This window comes from Solanum tuberosum, unplaced genomic scaffold (genome assembly GCF_000226075.1).
Source record: "Solanum tuberosum cultivar DM 1-3 516 R44 unplaced genomic scaffold, SolTub_3.0 scf00207, whole genome shotgun sequence".
In the NCBI taxonomy this organism is placed as follows: Eukaryota; Viridiplantae; Streptophyta; class Magnoliopsida; order Solanales; family Solanaceae; genus Solanum; species Solanum tuberosum.
In genome coordinates, this window is record NW_006239133.1 from 199485 (window position 1) to 218743 (window position 19259).

Sequence of the window (19259 nt, forward strand, 5' to 3'; positions counted from 1 at the left end):
GGGGGTTAGGAATGGTAGGTGTTGGGTGAGGTAAAAAAATCTTAAAATTTGAAATAATTTTTAAAAATATTTTTTTCTTTTTTTTGTTAGTGGTACAGGGGTTGGTTAGGGGGGTAGAGGTAAAAAAATATTTGAAATTTTAAAAATAAGAAACAAAAAATTGATGGGAAGGATCGGGTACGGGATAGGATAAGAAAAATATATATTGAAGGATAAAATAGAGTTTTGGAAAATGTTTTCCTTAATTTTTGAAGGGAAGTCATTTTCCTTAAATTTGAGGAAAATGAGTTGATTTGGAAAACATTTTCCAAAACATTTAAGTCAACCAAACATGGAAAAATTGAAAAATATTTTCCAGAAAATGTATTCCTTCATACCAAACACACCCTTAATGAATTATTTTTATAATCATACAAATATTACAATATGCTTAAGATTAAAGTTTCAAAAAATTATTTTTTATTAAATGTTATATCTAGTTAAATAATATCACATAAATTAAAACGACGGAAGTATCTTGTACACACAACCCCACATATGATATGAAGTAGCTTTCATTTACAATTTGATATATCAATAGGATAAGATCCGATGCATTTTTATTAGTTGGATGGGATTGCTAGTATCAAGAAATCAAAAGGAAATATCTATTTTTTTTTATTTTTTTTTTGTAACTAGACATCATATATAACATAATAATAGTTGCAGATATTTTGCTACACAATGGAAGTGCAGGTTCCATTATCACTACGCAATAGTATTTGAAAAATGAAACTGGCTAGTAAATAGGAAATTTTTTTAGTTGAGTTGATTGACGATTTAAATTTTTGCTTGTTGGGGCCAATGATCCATTGAATCTAAGGTTGCAGCATGACATTTCATGCACGAGGTCCCAAGATCAAGTCCAGACAACATCACATTTTTATTTTTATTTTTACATCAATCAATTTACTAATTTAGTGTTAATTAAAAAGGAATATTTTGTATTACGTAAATATATTTCGAATTCATATTTTAGTTATTCCATCTTCTATCTTACATAAAAAATATTTTTAATTTTTTAAAATGTCATCAAAAAATATTTTGTTTTATATAGTTAAAAATATTATTATTATTATTATTATTATTTAAGAAAACCTTATTTCCATAGGTAATTATGTATATTAAAAAAATCCAAATAAGTACCTTAATAAGTAATACGTTTAATTATTTTATTTCTCTATTTTTTATCTGTAAATTACTTTTTTATTTCTAATGTTAATATTAGATCATTAATATTATTAGTAAAAAAAAATATATGTCACTGGATTTAAAAAATTAAAAGTACCACAAATAAAACTCTTCAAATTTGATTCATGCCACAAAAATTGGGACAGAGAAAATAATATATTATTTACAAATTATGTCAATTTTACAAGTTACGATAACTAAAAACTAATTTTTTTAAGAAAATATATATTAAAAAATTGAGTGGCTCTCCAAATTTCATTTGTGCCACATAAATTACAACAAAATAAATGATATATGTTGGACCCGTGTTGGCACGAGCGTACGTATCTAGTGTATATATATATATATATATATATATATATATGGATAGTATAAATAATTAAATCGGTTATAGCATATTATTAATAATTTTTTGGAGTATTATATGAAGTTATTTACATTGTTTTTTAGTAACTTAATTGTATAATACTTTTTAGGTATAATACATAAACAAACACTAAAATTTGACTTTAACTAGCAAGTAAGTACTCTAACTTTGAGAGTGCACATTTAGACACCTCAACTTAATCTCAATCGATAACTAAACACCCCAACTCGTCTCTAGTGTATTTCGTGGACACCTGACGCTGATGTGGAACATAAATTTTGAAAGTGTCTAGATTATCATTTTGTAAATTAGAGAATTCAACTAACGCAATGAATACAAGCTAAGTTGAAATGTTTAAATGTGCATAGTAAAATTAAAGCGTTTAATTTCTAGTTAAGGCCAAGTTAAAATGTATTATATATAATTTTTATACAACATAAATGGTAGGAAAGCATGAGGTTCTCCTTTTTCTTTTTTTATTGTAGTTACTCCCTTATGAATAGTATAAGCAATTTTGTTAAAGTAGGAATAAACTTTTAATCGATCAAATCAGTCATAATCAGCATGTAATTCCATATTATTATTATTTTGGTATACTATGATACTCTATTAGTCAAACACTACTTTATTCCACATGTATGCTATTTGTGGATAGTGAATTTAACAAGTTACACCATCCCATATAATTTGAGGTTTTAACAATCATCTTCTTAATTTTTTAAATATTTCTTTATAAAGAGGAACAGTCCCATCAAATTTAGTAGTGGCTATATTCATTTAATTATTTTGGTACTAGTAGTAGTAGTAGTGGCTATATGGGCTATAGTATATATTGATCATTGGTACAAAGAATAGAGTATATGTATATATATATATATATATATATATTTGATTGACTTAGCACAAGCTATTTTTTTAACATTTAGTACTTGCCCACCAGATGTAAAGCCAAAGATAATGGTGTCTTTTCAAGTTTTATTATATGTATTTCTTTTTGTTGCATATATACGCATGAATGAGACTTCTTTCCATTTTCGTCTTGTATTTATTTTCTCAAGTTCTTATCTGAATGAAAGACACGCGTCCCACCTCAGAATCAAAGAGTTAGATTTAATTAGCTAATCATGATTAGAACTAGGAGTATAATATTTTCATATATTTGCTCCCAAAAGATTTGGCAATCTCAAAATTCTAGCTATACTAATTAATAAAATTAATAAACAATAAAAGGAAAAAAGATTTATGTACTTCTCTTTCTCATTTTTTTAATTGTTTACCAAAATAAGAAAATCAAAAAAGAGAGAGAAGTATATATATTATTATTTACCACAATTATATTTAATGTATTGTAGGTAGAATTTTGGGATTGTCAAATCTTTTACCTTATTGCAAAAGGAATTGGTAAAAACTAGCAATAAAGGGATTAATCAATTTGAGCCGAGTACGCAAATTGCAAGATCTAAAGACTATAAAAACATATTTAATTTATGATTCGAAAATCTCCATTTATTTCTTAAACGTTGCATCTAATCAACGTGAGACGGAGGGAGGGAGTAGGAAGTTACAAAGATTAGCACAAAATTCAATGTAGACGGTTACATAAGTTTTATTTCTTTTACTTCAACCAACACATTACAGGCTTTTTTTATCAAGCATTAAATGAAAATACTAGGTTACTCTACTTTCTTATACTTTTTTTCATTTCAAGAAGATGCATGTAGTTAATAATCTTAAAACACCACAAGATAAGGTATGTTGAGATGGTGGATCATGGGTGAGGGGGTAGCATATGATTATCAACCCCCCTCGAACCGCACTCGAACGTAATATTGCAACCTGGATCAACCATGATTGTGTACTGGTGGAGAGGCCTAGACAGGAACAGAGGCAAACGAACCAGCAGATCACAAACACATTCGCTGTCGACTTGTTTCATCCACCTGCAGCAGTTCTCTTCTGCAGAACTTTCCTTATACTCGTGGTGATGATCATGCCTGCGTCTGTGTCTTCTTTCTGGAGGGCCGGGAGGAGGTGGTGGGGCAACTAGCAGAAAAGGGGATGGTGGAGATGGTGGAGACACCGGATTTAATGGAAGCAACGAGCATGCATGGTTCACTAGTGCAAATTGAGAGGGACAGAGAGGACTAGGTTGGTTAGTCACCCATTGGCTTCTTGCTCCACTTGGGTGCACCACTAGGTATAATGCCACAATCAATACTATCTTCGGAATGTTATGTATGTCCATCTCCCTGATTGACAGAACGTTCTTCTACTGACACTAGAAAAAAAACAGCTTTCAAGGTCTTTGAGTTACTAACAGCTAGCAAGTCAAGTACTTACCTCCTGCCAACAATCTATCTTTCAGTTTCACTTATATAGACTAAACCAGCATTCACAAGTTTTTCATGTTATTCAAGTTAGGTATTGATTTTCAGGTTTCATCAGCAAAAAAAATTGAAAAACAGATATGAGTGAATAGGTACGTACCTGCAGTAGAGCGTATTAGGTCCATGGTTGAGGAAGCCTCATTCTTTTTGTGTGAAGGGTGCTTTTATCTCAAGTAGTGTTTACTTGAGAAACACAAAAATTGATTCAACTGAAACCTTCCTAACTAGTAAAAACATAAACAAATAAACAGAAATATTAAAAATACATCCTTTTGTTGTATATTTCCAGTACTCCTTATCTAGGACCTGTTGAGAAAGGGGACAGAGTCATGCCAGAATGATAAATGCCATAGAGAGATTTCATCACATCCGATGTTTCTGATAAGCTTATTATTCCAAAATTATTTGATCGTGTACAAAGTTATCAGCTAGATCATAGGATCAGATCTCTATTAATTAAGTAAAAGCATATGATATAAAGAATTAGACAGAACTATTACCTGTTAAAAAACAGAAAGACAAAGCAAACTATAAGATATATCATTCACAATGAGAAGGGCCTGGGTTTTATTTCTAAGAGTGCTCAAATACAATAAGAATTTCTATTACATTGGGAAATCAAGGAAGGGGGAAGGACGATAGCAAGAATTAAAGTCACACTTACTGTGTGGAAGACTCCTGTCGATATCACTAGTAGACTGTAAGCCTTAGTGATAAAGGAAGGGTTGAATAAACAGAAATGACTCTGTTTCCTGCACAGACGCAAACTGTGGCATGAGTACACGGGTCAGCATTATTGAGGTACAAATGTGAGACACCATCACTACAACCTTAATACATAAGCTTGGCTATAGTTGTAATGATGTAGCGGGATCAAGGAGTTTGCTATAAACATAATATACTTCCAATGCCAAGAGATAAATGCAGGTCCACTAAGTACAGCCCTCAACGATATCTTTATGAAATCAAATTACAAATTGGAACTCCTCAGGAAACTTTGAGATCGTAAAATATTAGTACTTTCAAGAAACTAGAAGCAAATACATGTGGTAGTTTCTGGCAGCTATGACGATCCCAGGAAATCCAAATAGTGCATATTGTCAAAATTATGCTAATTTGGTATGATCAATGATTTCATCGCCTCATATAATATCTCCAGTTCCACGATCCTGGCATCACCATCTCTCATTATGCACTGGGTCTATACGAGGGTTGCCTCGTCCATAAGCCATCTTATATTTGTAAATTGGCAACAGAACACCATAATCCATATGGCACCACTCTAATTTACTGTGAATTCTTCATCCTCAATGATCAATTCTCCCTTCCAATGCAGCCATCGACATTGAATTGAAGATGCCTGCAAGAGGAAAATGCATTCAATATGTTTTTTTTCTGAATAATATTGAAACTTCTAATTTGTTGCATTAAGACCAAATCAAATCTCTGGCTACACACTGGATCTTCCTTCCTTCATGCTGGAATTTGTCCTGTTGGTGACCCCAACCGGCATTGGAGCATTCTGTTTTGATGTGGAGACAGAGAATCTCACAGTTCAGAAGCTATGTTAGGTTTCATATGTGCTCTCAACTGTTTGCAAGTTGCAACTATTCACTGAACCATGAATGATGAACCAAATGAAAGTAACAATTGCTAGAGGGCTTTTAGGACAAATATCCAGCTCCATCTGCCATATTTTGGTGGGATAGATTTGTCACTTATTGAATATGGGCAGACCAGGAGGCAGGAAGGAAACTTGCTAAAATCAGAAAGTCCAGAAATGATTATTGGCTTCATAGTAAATGGAGGATAACTTATCAACAAGAAAAAGGAAAAAGGACGTAAGTTGAAGATATGGCAGTATTATCCTCCATCATAGGGCATAAGGAGAGAGATGATTAAGTTCTCATCATTTCATCCCAAACATAATATCCATAGCAACTCGTGCAGCTCTAAAGATAATGGATGGGAAACAAACGAGCTTAAAAATGAGAGATGTGAGGGTAAGGGAGTGGAGAGAAAGAAAGAGATGCATGCCAAAGAAGGTTTATAAAATGCAAGACTCCAGTCACAGTTGGTCTCAAACCATGTTGAATAATTGTCAGCTTGAAGAAAAAGAGAAGATTGTCAGGTCAAACATAGATTCCCATATGAAGCAATTAATTTTCAAACTGAGAATGTCGATACAAATTTGTGAAGCTGTGCTTCTCAACAAATTGTCCCGAAAATTTGAAAAGATGCAGTTGCTTAGCAACACAGTGTTTACTAGATCATATTCATTTTGATAATATAACTGAAAATGAGCAGTGGTACATTTCCCAGAACTCTCTGCTTTGGGAGTCGGCAGTCACCATTATAACAAGAGTTTGCATAAGCGTGTGGTAAAACCCAGATCCTGAGGCAAGTATAATTTTGCGGAGAAAGAATGACTTGATATAAACAACTGAATCATATGCAAGGCATCCTTTGGCTTCTTTTATAAAAAAGAGTCCTCTCTGAATTGTAGCTTCTTCAAAATGAAAATCCCCTCACAAAAACCCAGGAAATTATATCGGGGTTTGGCTTGCAAAACTACATACTAGGCCTCTTTTTCTATCATCACTAGCAATTATACATACACCCAGCCTGCCTTTCAAGATGACGTTAGCAATCAAATCACTGCATCTTCCTCCTCTTCACATTTGTGATAGTCTAGATCATTATTGCTGACTGCCATCATTTCCATGTCCTTCTGAACCATCTCTCTCTGCAATCTCAAGAGCTCATCTTTCTGTTTGTGGCCCTCAGCAAGTAACTCAAGAAATTTGTCTTTAATCTCAAGAAGTGGGTCTCGATCTATCAGCTCACCATCCTTGTATGCTTCCCTAAGCATTGCAGTTTTAATCCCACACTTCAACGAAGTATAGAATATCCCTGAATGCCTAGTAAATACATTTGAGAATGCATTTGAGAACCTATACTCATCACTAAACTTGCCTAAAATGGGAATGGGAACCCTCTTATAAAGAGAAAGTGATAGCAGCTCGTGGAAAACCCCCACATTCCTCTTCTCCATCTCTCGTGAAGATTGGTCCAAATGCAATACATCATCATATGGTGATACATAAGGGAGCTCCATCCAGTCTCGAATCCACTCTCTTACTTCCTTCCTAATGAAAAAACCTGGTGGAAGTTTCCAGTTAAATGCTGGCCTAGTTCTGATTCCTGTTAACCTTGATTCTTCCTCAGCTCTTAGCTCAATCACCGACTTCGCAAACTCTGGGTTCCATTTAACCAATTGCAAAAATGATTTCCCCTCCCCAGGTTCACCAATTAAGTTAAAATATTCCGGATATTTTGGCACTAAATTTACTAAAAGATCATTCGGGAACCCGAATTCCCTCTTCACCTGTACCAATTTATCAGCACTAACAACCTTATCCTTAGACATCATCAAAAGTTTGCATAATTTAGAAACCAATAAAGATTCATTATTAACAAAAATCCTACTCTCCTCTTCCAAGAATTGTCTTAGTCTTTCACTGGGTCGAACAAATGAGACCGGTTCTGATTTGGGTCTGACCCGATCCATATAAAAATCAAACAAACCGGGGTTCCAATCAAGAAAAGTTTTGATTTTTACTTGCAACCCCAATCTTTCACGACGTTTCTCTAAATAGTGAAGAGGGATTACCTGACCCGGCTCGTTTAGCACTTCCTTGACAACTCTTGCACACTGCTTCCACTTCTTGTCGTTTTCAATTGCTTGGTCTAGCTTTGGGTCCTTCCGCCATGCCACTTTCAGGCTTGAAATTGATGCTTTGAATTGCATGAAAAACCCATACTCATGGGGTTTCCGGTTAGTGCTTCTGAGTGAATGTACAAGCCGATTACTGAATTGCATTTCTGGGTTTACGGTATTTTGGTACAATCGAAGAACAGAAATGTGAAGGATTACGGATTCTAGGGTTTGGGGTTTGGGGTTTTTGACGTGATTTCGGGACGACCCGAAAAATTCCTACTGGAACGGGTTTGGTTTGGGGCTTGGGGTCATACAAATACAATGTGTTTTTTTTTTGGAGAAAATTACGCGAATAAGCAAACGTATGCTAGTTAATTAACTAATATAGCAATAATTTGAATTAATTACGATTCACAACTTAATTTTAGCTATATTTTCGTTGCCTCTCTCCTCTTTTATACGTATACAAATACAAATTATACATATAAATATATAATTATATGATAGATATACAAATATAATTAGCCTCTCTCGACTCTCTGCCCTCTATCGCTCGCCTCTCTCCTCCCTCTCCCAATCTCGCTCATCTTTCTCCTCTCTCTCTTCAATCTCGCTCGCCAAGATATACAAATACATATGTATACCAATTACATATATACAATTTATCTGACAAATATACATATACAGTTCGCCTCTCTCCCTTCTCTGCCCTCTCTCGCTTGTCCCTCTCCTCCCTCTCCCAATCTTGCTCACCTCTCTCCTCCTCTCAATTTTGTTTGCCAGATATACAAATACATATGTATACCAGTTACATAAATACAATTATTTTGATAGATATACATATACAATTCGACAAATATACATATACAATTCGCATCTCTCCACTATTTGTCCTCTCTCGCTCGCCTCTCCCCTCCCTCTCCCAATCTTGCTCGCCTCTCTCCTCCCTATAACATGTAACTACGAATCGTAATTAGCAAATTATAGCTATGAAGTATTATTAAGCTATTTTTGAGTGGCTATATGTAAAATTTCCCTTTTTTAATGTTGATGTGTGACCGTAAGGGGGTGTCAATGATAGTTTCGGAAGATTATTTCATAAAATTTATATTATATTAATTTTTTAATTATTAAATTTTACAAAAATTAGTTCTTTTTAAAATATTTTCTTGTTTTTTTTTTTTTTTTTATCTGTAGGATTCGATTGATTTTTTTATTTTTCTTTTAAAATATTTTATACAAGATTTATAAGTTCAAGTTAGAAAATGATATAATACTTATTTTCGTAGATTGTTTTACAATGAAAATCAATTGACAATGAAAGACGACAAAAATAGAATTGTATTTTATTATTTTATACTAATAGTATAAAATAAAGTTAAGCAAAATCAGAAAATTTAGATAATATAGGGGAAAAAAGAGTTTAATTAAGATGAGATTCAAGAATTTAGTCTATTAAGATACCTATTTGTCCATAAAAAGTAGAAGTAATTTTTAGGAAAAAATGGCACAGCATGTAATCTCTTTTTATTAATTGGCAACATTTAGCCCCTTTTAATTTTTATAAGAAAAAAAGGTTTTTTAAAATTAAAATTGGCATAATTTAGCCCACGTTATTCCATGGGAAGTTATTTATATTTAAATTAATTATTTTTAAGTTTGGTGGCACCATGTGGCAATTTTATTGGGAAAGTAGGTCTTTGTTCCTTTTTTTTCTCCTCTTTGGGATCACCTCTAACCATTTTCAATGCTTTTAACTTTGCTCTATGTGCTTTCCAGTATGTCAAATCAAGTCCAAATTATTTATGCATATCAGTAATTATGCCTCTCTCATTGTATACAACTTTTGGATCATGATATTTGTACTGTATTTCTCTTTCAAGTATAGTTGAGGTAGCAACTCGTTGTGACATTAGTCTATCATTTGCAGGATAAGTGTGTTCAGTAATGAATCATCTAACTTTGAATATTTTTTACTTATATGTAATGCTGAACATTTTAATTTCCAAGTGCAATCCTCATTTACACACTGAAGGAAGAATCTGGAATGTATACAAAGTTGTAGTGAATGAATACACAGATATATATACATGAATGCATTGTATACATGATTGTTCATTCACATGATAAAAACTCATTCATGTGATAAAAGATTATTCGATTCAGTGTTTACATTTTTAGTGAATGAATACACGAATATGTATACATTAACGCATTGTATACATGATTATTCATTCACGTAATAAAAACCAAATCATTTGATAATAGATAAAATATGCAATCTCCCGAGCATCCAAGTCGTTATATTCAATTACATTCAAATTGTCTGTGTTGGTGTTACCATGAGCTATTATTGGGTATTGACCTCCCCATATTCTTCTCCATTAAATTGAAAGTGTATGATGAATATCTATAGCTTTCCAAGTTATGCACAATGGATAGTCTTTGAAGTTTCCTGAACCTTTCTTCAATTCGATGTATACTCGTAATCCCATAGTGTTTCGTATCAACATCGGGATAGAATTTTCATCAATTTTATAATGAAAATCAAACGAATTCAAGGAAGTATCGACATTTAGATGGCTTGAAATCAAGCGAGTGAATCCGTTGAAATCAATGTTTGTTGTAATAACCACCCCTCCATGAAATAATTTACAAAACTATTTGCGCTATTCCATTCTCCACTATGATGAATCAATACTATCAAAGATGTCATTTATTTGTTGATGTTTGTAGTAGAACCTTGTTGATTTTTTATATTGGATACATGAATTTTTATGAATTCATGGAGTTTATGTATACTGAATATGGGGAGTTTATATGGTTTCCCACGTTCCATTTTTAATGTTGTGTGGCGGTTAGTTTTACAAGAAAAAAAAAAAGAAGAAAGAAAATCCTATTAGTAGCCGTCTGTTAATATGGGCTAATTTGTGCTTCTTTTTTTGGGTCTATTAAATGCTATTAAATTATGGGCTATTTGTTGCTAATTTTCCATAACAGTTGTATATATACGTCAGTTACACAATTTTTAGGGGGAAATTCAAAAGGTGTTTGGCTATATAATTTGTCGCTTTTTAATGAATATTTTTGAGCAAAAAAATCCAAATTCCCGAAACTAAAAGAAATTTAGATTTTGGACCAAATTCTATTTTTTGAAATATTTAAAAATTTGAAATTTACCCATAATTTTTTATATTTTATAAAAACACCCTACCATTTATTAATTCCAACTTGACTAACTTGAGAAACGCACCGTGAAGATACACATTAAGCTTATGTATTGTGTTTCTATTTATGATATGTTTCTTATTTTGACTCTCGAGTATCCAAAGTTATTGTTCAATAGAATTTGTTAAAAGTAATGTAAATATAATGATTGGATGCTCCTTTGTAAGCAGGTTGGAGCTTATAATCTATGAGTTTGATTTTTATCACGACTCATATTCAGATAATACAAATTTATGGATATTCTTAATAGTTTTTAGAATCTGTGGGTATAAATCATATTTCCTTAAAAAGTTGAATATTTTTCTCAAAAATTATGATTTATGAAAACACATGATGAAGTTTTATCCAAAACTTAAAAAAATGACTTGTCAAAAATAAATGAAAAATATCTATTATCTTCCAGTTTGCTACTTAAAACTATTGGAATACATTATAACTTAATATTTAAGCTGTTAAAACTAATTTAGTTTCAGTAGGAATAGCATAATATAGGTTTTAGAGTCGGGACTTAAAATAGTCCTTTTCATTACTCTAGATCAAAGACGAAATATTTAAACTTAATAGATAAAATATATTTATTATTATATATAAATATATTCAGTACTTAAGTTTTGCCTTTTTGAGTTATTTTTATAAAATTAAAAAATCTACCTAATTGTTCAGTACGGTTCATTTTTTTTGTGATTTATCTTTATAAAATTAAAAACCTACCTAATTATTTGATACACACCTGTCTTTTTTAATCTACGTTTTATAGAATTAAAATTCTACCTAATTATTTGATACAGTTAAAAAACTTATATAAAAACTTGTGGTTTTATTAAAATTAAATTAGCTATCAGTTTGGTTTGGTGAATAAATCAATTTTTAAAACAAAAACACTGATACCCATACTGATTGTTGTCATATTTTTTTTCATACTCTTTTCTCCTTTGATATTTTTAAACGTCCGATTTTATTATGTTACAATAGTAATAGTATGTTTGAAAAAATTGTGAAGTATTATTTTATTTACTGTATGCGCGTTACAATTTCTATTCAAATATGTGAAAATAATATGATAAATTAAAAATATGTTAATCCAATAATAAAATATGAAATATGTGACTATTTATAATTGCCATGATATTGTGTTTGAGAAAAAGTAGTTCATAAGTACTAATATGGGTTGTGGTGCACAGGGGCGTAGCTACATTAGTGTTAGGGTGTCCAATTGGACACCCTTTATCGAAAAATTATATCGTATATTAAAGTAAAACGATATAGAAAGTGGTTAAATAAAGTATTCTGGACACCATTGACATAACAAGGTGTTATAGCCTAGTTGTTTTAGGTGCCTTGAAAGAGCCAAGCCTTTAAGCCTTTGTGAATTCGAATCTCGCTAGTAGTAGCTTTAATTACGTAGTTTAATATACTCGTACAATTCTTGGACACCCTTCGTGAATTTTCAGGCTACGCCACTGGTGGTGCAGTGTGACACTGTTTCACTTTTAACATATCTAAGGTTTGAGTCATGGGTATGGAGAAAATCTTGTTGGAATCGTCATCCTGAATGAGCCCAGCAATGCACGATCTGAATTTAGTTGAAGCTTCAATATAAACTCGGACATCGAATAGGAAATAAAAAAAAAAGTACTTAATAAGTACAAGCAAATCATGTATATTTATCTGGGGCAAAAATTGTGACTTGTTTATGAAAAAAATATCTTGCTATTCTAAAAGATTTTTTTAATGCAAATAAGAACACTTAGTGTTTTTTGTTGAAAATAAATAATTATTATAACTAACTGTATCATGAAAATTTAGCTTGTTTCTTCAACTTCAGCTAGTGCAGTTAGTTGAGAAATATTATTTAAAATATCTTATTTCATAAATCAATTCCTTTTATTTTAATTTAATGTGATACTACAAATATTACAGTAGACTACAAAATTATTATTACAATAATAAAATTGTCGCGATCCAGACCGTCGTGATTGACACCCACACTAATGTTAGGGTTTTGCCCTGATTTTCTTACCTTATTTGAAGTTATTTTTTCTTAAAGTAAAAGACAAAACATTACCATAAATGTTTTTACTTTTCCTGAAAGGAAAATATAATATTCTTTCATATTTTGTTTGTTCTTTCCTTTTAGGAAAAGGTTTTGGAGTAGATAATCCTTTTCTAGTAAGAAAAGGTTTTAGGACTCTATAAATATAGGTTTGTTTCTTCTAACACAATAACAATAACATCCACATGTAGTCGTTTAAGAGTCTTGTTTATGGGGAGATTTTCTCTCTATAATTTCTATGATTTTGATTAGTTTTTAATTATGTAGGTCAATTGGTCATATCATATAATAATATATTTTCTTTAGTATAGTTTTATGTGTCGTCTAATTTATCAACCATATGATTTGCAAATTATAAGCTTCCGCATGACGCCATAATCACCTTCAGAACCCAACAACTAACCCTCCGGTGGGAGAACCACTACTACGATCCAACTACATAACTTAACCAAATACTACGCATTTAAAGATGCGGAAGTAAGTTTAAATGACAATAAAAATGGAGTCTCATAAACTCTAAAGGTTTAAACAATTAACTAATCAAACTAATGCGGAAATTCAACCCCTAGAACCTGAAAGTCACTGTACCAAAACTCTACTAATGACAAGTCTAAGAACAAGGGGTACAACCCCGAAACTAAACAACACCTTAAACAAAAGTCTGAGTCCGAAAAGAGTGGACTTAAACAACAAAGATTCATGGCAGCCTGAAAGAACTGGCTCACCCTTGAATCCGGTCAACGCTCAATAGCCACCTAGCTAAGGTCTATCAATAGCCGCCTGAAGAATGCCATGTACTCAACAAAGACAAGCAAGTGCAGTATCAGTACACAACCACAGTGTACTGGTAGGATCACGCGACTATCCCAATAAGTGAAACACATGCAAGTAACCACATCATTATAAAACAGGCATATATCTAACATATTCAATATTAGTCATATTTTCAGGATCAATGTAGCATCACACGTTCTCAATAATACACGTTGGTTATCAATTTAGAGCAACATACAGTATTCCAATATCAATCATCATTAGATATGAACGTAATCATCACAAGTAGATACACAACACAATTCAATGGTCCTCTCACGGAACCCAATTCAATGGTCCTTTCATGGAACCTACACCCAAACTGTTAGTATACCGGAACGTGGTACCTGATCCAATTTTTATGCCGGAACGTGGCAACCGATCTCATGTTTATGCCGGAACATGGCAACCGATCCCATGTTTATGCCGGAACGTGGCAACCGATCCCATATTTATGCCGAAACGTGGCAACCGATCCAAGTTAGTGTGTCGGAACGAAACACCTGATCCATTCAACAAATCACAATCACAATGTATATTCTCACAATCATACAACAAGAGGTGATTCATGGCATATAATTATTCAATTATCCTCATTTTTTATTAGGGTGATCAATAATGCAACATTCGCATACATACATGTATTATAATGAGAAATTACAAACATATATCACACCAACATGAAATCACAACCATCACCTACCTCGAATCCAAGCTTGAATCCCCTAAGACACTTGAATCTTCCCTTTCCGAATTCTTTTCGCTTGTTCTAGGTCTACAAACAACAATTTATACGCAAGGATCAACAATCAAGACCCAATTACCCGGATCATAATCAATAATATCAACCCTATGTCAAACCTTGATCCCCATACCGAGATTAGGGCTTTTTTCACTATTAACTTTGGATCAAAACCTTTCTCCAATGATAATTACCCAAGAAACTACGTTATACGAATCGAAAAATGGATTCGGGGAGTTAAAACCTTACCTTTAGCCTCAAGAATGGTGAAAAATGGTCAAGAACTCGTCTGAGGTCGTTCCTTAGCTCTCAAAGTCGAAAAGTGCAGAATAAAGATGTTTTGGGGTTTATTTACGACCTTAAGTTGCGTCGGACCCGCCACAGCGGTCCTCACCCCGCTACAGCAGCCCCGCCCTGGCGGCAGAAATCCCACCCCAGCGGCTTGCACGGAACCAATGAGCTGTTTTAATAATTCCAAGAGCCCCATTTCACAACACACTTTTAACCAACGAAGCTCAGAAAATACCGTTCACGCTAAGATCGATTTCAGGAGTTCTACTCACCCGAATTCAATTCCGTAAAGTCGTACAGATTCCTTAACGACTTATTTAACCACTCATGTAATCAAAATCACAAATAAATTGCCCGATTGTTACCAGATTTTCCTACACCTTAACGACTCTGATTTCGTTCAAATCTGGACTAGGTTGGGAACTCCAAAGTTACTACTCAAAAGTTTTCTGGCCCCAATTCTTCCCCCTATTGACTTTTCTATAACGACAGGAATAGGTCGTTACAAAAATGTAAACTCATAAGTAGAAAATACAATATTGTAAGTATTGATTAATGATATATCATTAATATTAGTTTTGGAAGAATCTTAGTGATTTATAGTGAAATTTTTATAATTGACATATATAGGACTAATAATTATAAGTTATGACATTATTCTTTATCTTTCAAGTTATAACAATAAAAAAATTGCAGGTTGTAATATTTTAGTAAAATAAAAAAATGATTTAAAATAACAGTAAAAATTAATTAGTGTGAAAAATAAATAAGGTAAAAACGGATATATTAGTAGTAAATAATTTGAATTCATTAATGATAATTAATATGTGGGATAAAAATAGGAGATTCATAAAAAAAAGGAATATTTGTTTTCCATATTTAACTGAAAGCAGTTAATTTCTTTTCTTTTTTTGGAACGTTTCTCTCTCTTCTCAATTTTTTCTCTAGTTAGTCGTCACTCTCATTTAATTCCTATTCGTTCTTTGCGATTTTTATTTGTATTGGTATACTAACCAAACGTAAAAAAATATAATTAAAAACAGTGATACTGAAAAAAAATATTCAGATTTTGTTTGTGTATAATACTTAATTATGGCGTTATTGGAATGAACATTTATTCTTTGAAATTACATAAAATTTGTTTGAAAATGGTATATATTTGGTATGAACATTCTTCTTTTTTTTGTATGTTTCTGGTTTAAAAAAATTACATAAAATTTATTTGAAATTGGTATACTGGTTATACCCTGTTGGTACGATTTTGACATTATATTGGAATGAATATTGTGTACTCATTATCTAATAAATGACAATTAATAGTTAGAATTAGTATTAATTTAGTATTATATTGACATGATTCTTTTGTGAAAAAATGACTACTTATGTGATGAAATAGTTATAATTTTAGCATGATATGCATATGAAAAGTGTGCATAAAAATTGTATGAAATTAGTATATTAATTTCATACTTTTTGTAATAATTTTAATTATGACATATTTTTTAAAATGTATAATGTTCTATTTTGGTATGAAAATTGAATTTCTTTATTATTTGTCTGACCCATTTTTTATTTGACGTGTGACAATAAAAAAGGAACATGAATCAAGATAAAATCCCTAAAAATGGGTAAGAGATAATTATGATTGATTCTTTATTTATATCACCTAATAATTAAAAATATAATTATAAAATTTTAATTATTTAATAAAGTGGAATTAAATTGATTTATAAATGAAAAATAATTTGTTATAGCCCGCATTTAAAATGTTATAAGTAATAATATTTTAAAAGTAGATTTAAAACCCGTAATATTACCCCTTAAATATATATATATATATATGATTTTTCCATTTATATGCTAAGGTATTTGCAAGAGAATGGTCTGAATCACATCAAGGATGCAAAATTAAAGCTCCAAATTTTTTGAATCATATATATGATGGCTTGTAGAAATATACAATTATATTTATATTATTCTCTTTCTGTGATTTGAGTACTCATTGACTAATGAGTAATTTTTTAACAAGAAACATTAATAATACCACAACAATATTCGTATACTCTTATAGTATCATTGGTTAATGAGTAATTTCTGAACAAGAAATATTAATAATACCACAACAATATGCATATACTCTTACAATATCATTGACTAATGAGTAATTTCTGAACAAGAAACATTAATAATACCACAACAATATACATATACTCTTATAGAATCATTGACTAATGAGTAATCACTGAACAAGAAACCTAAATGATACCTATATATATATATATATATATATATATATATAAGTTAAGCAAAAATTATCAGACTTAATGAATTGAGGGTATGGGCTTTATTTTTATTTTTTTGAGAGAATGAATATGTCTTGAATCACTTTGGATTGGGGTATGAACATGTAACTATTTTGAGTTTTATGACCCATTTATGTAGTTTTTCCTTTTATTTTTGAAATGACACAATACTTTCATGGTCTTTACTTTTCACTCCTAAGTCATTTATGTTTTTGGTATTGGCTAAAAATATCATTTGATTCCTCATTTATTGAACTCTCGACTTACATAATGATCGGATCAGAAGAACTCTTCGATCATCTATCTTATCAATATGGTCGAAGTATGCACTACCTATACATTCAGGTTTTATATATTTGATATAAAAGTATGCATTGCCTATATATTTTATACATATTTGGTAAACTACAAATAATAACTAAATAAATTAAATGCATGAAGTGAAAAAAAATGGCAATATAAATACTTAAATAAGATTAAAAAGTTTTAGTCCTTTAAATATTTAAGAAAATACAAATTAAATTAATAAAATATGTGGTGTAAGGTGTAATAAATTGATAGCATCTATAACAATATCTAAATATTATTATGGTTTTTAATCAAAATACCCGCCTGGGAAATAAATTAGGATATAAAAGAAACAAAATTGAGTGTCAAAAAAAGAAATTAGCAAGGTAGGGTGTGTAGAGAAAATGTGATGGTTATCCTTTTAAAAGTCAAAAAACACTTTTTAAATTCGGGTTGGGCGGGTTACCTATAGTTGGGCTCATTTTTGACACCCCTAGTTTTCATCTTTATTTAGTTATATATCTGTCAAAGTCGGCATGTATTCTTTTGGGCACTTGTATTATTCTATTCACTGCTTAATTCTACGATAAATCACGTATACTGTGAGTTTAATAAAATAGAGAAGAATAATTTTGAAAAACGTCACTTACAATTTTGTGCATATTAAGAGAGTGTTTGGATTGACTTAAAAGTTGGTCTAACATACTTTTAGGTCAGTTTTTGACTTTTAAAAGTGTTTGACAAATATAAAAACAACTTAAGGTAAGTCAAAAATGACTTAAAATAAGTTAGGAAGTATTTGACAAGGCTAAAAATAATTTAAAATAAGTTTAAAATGACTTAAAATAAGTTAAAAATCAAAAGTAAGTCTCTCTACTTTTTATTTTTTGACTTAAAAATTACTAATATGACTTAAAAGCTATTTTTAAAATCAATCCAAACAGGTTTTTAAGTGTAATAAGAGTATTAAAAGCAAATTGAAGTGATTTAACTAGTAGTATTAATGAAAAATTTAAGGTCAATTTAGAGAAAGAAAGAAAGAAAGAAAATTTTCCAAGTTTACCTTTCATTATACTTTGAATTCATTTATACCTTTTGACATTACTAGAGTTCATGTTTACAATAAGTAAATTCTACGTGTTAAAATAATTTGAAAAAAAATTACTTTTAACTATGGTTTAAATTATCCTCGATTAGGGAAAATAGTGTATTTCCTAATTAGGGGACAAAATTAGACTCAAAGTATATAACAGAAGACAAATTTATTCAATTTCTTAAAGTAGAGGAATAAATTGATTATTTTCTGGAAGTGATTTATGAAATATTATGAAAAGTTTCTGACGTTGCTCCTAGTGTAGCTTCTTAATTTTGTTATTCTTTTATTGTTTTGTTTCAATACAAATAAATAAAAATATTTTGCAGTTAACAAAACCTGTCTCTAAATCGTGTTGATTATAGTCATTATGAAGTAATAAAAAGTTATTCAAAAGGTAACATATATAATACTTACGTCTCTTTTTTATTGGAAAATTTTGTATATATTTACTTATATAATCCATAAAACAGTTGTCTTACTTATTCGGAAGGATATGAAAATTAAGAAAAATAAAATTAATTTTGGAAAATAGAAAATGGTTTGATATGAAAATTATACCTAGTACTCAGGCGTAGTATTTTTTCTTCATTCTTTTATTGTACTTTAAGATTCTCTGTGTTAATTGAGATAATTGTCACCATTATGGGTGTGTTTGGTACGAAGGAAAACATTTTCCGGAAAATGTTTTCCTTCGTACCAAACACACCCATAATGGTGACAATTATCTCAATTAACACAGA

At 31.0% G+C, this 19259-nt stretch overlaps 1 protein-coding gene across 1 annotated transcript; it reads right to left on the reverse strand.

Annotated features, from left to right (window-relative positions):
* Positions 1–4420: 4420 nt before the first annotated feature.
* Positions 4421–8011, reverse strand: LOC102579661 (protein ROOT PRIMORDIUM DEFECTIVE 1). Its single transcript, XM_006355809.2, has 2 exons — positions 5443–8011; positions 4421–5344 (listed from the first exon to the last, which is right to left on the reverse strand). Exon 1 carries the CDS (start codon positions 7865–7867, stop codon positions 6635–6637), a length of 1233 nt encoding a protein of 410 aa, XP_006355871.1. The 5' UTR covers positions 7868–8011; the 3' UTR covers positions 4421–5344; positions 5443–6634.
* Positions 8012–19259: the final 11248 nt, after the last annotated feature.

Bases quoted from the DNA above. Each gene is read 5' to 3' on its own strand.
- LOC102579661 (XM_006355809.2), bottom strand. From the start codon at position 7,867: ATGCAATTCAGTAATCGGCTTGTACATTCACTCAGAAGCACTAACCGG.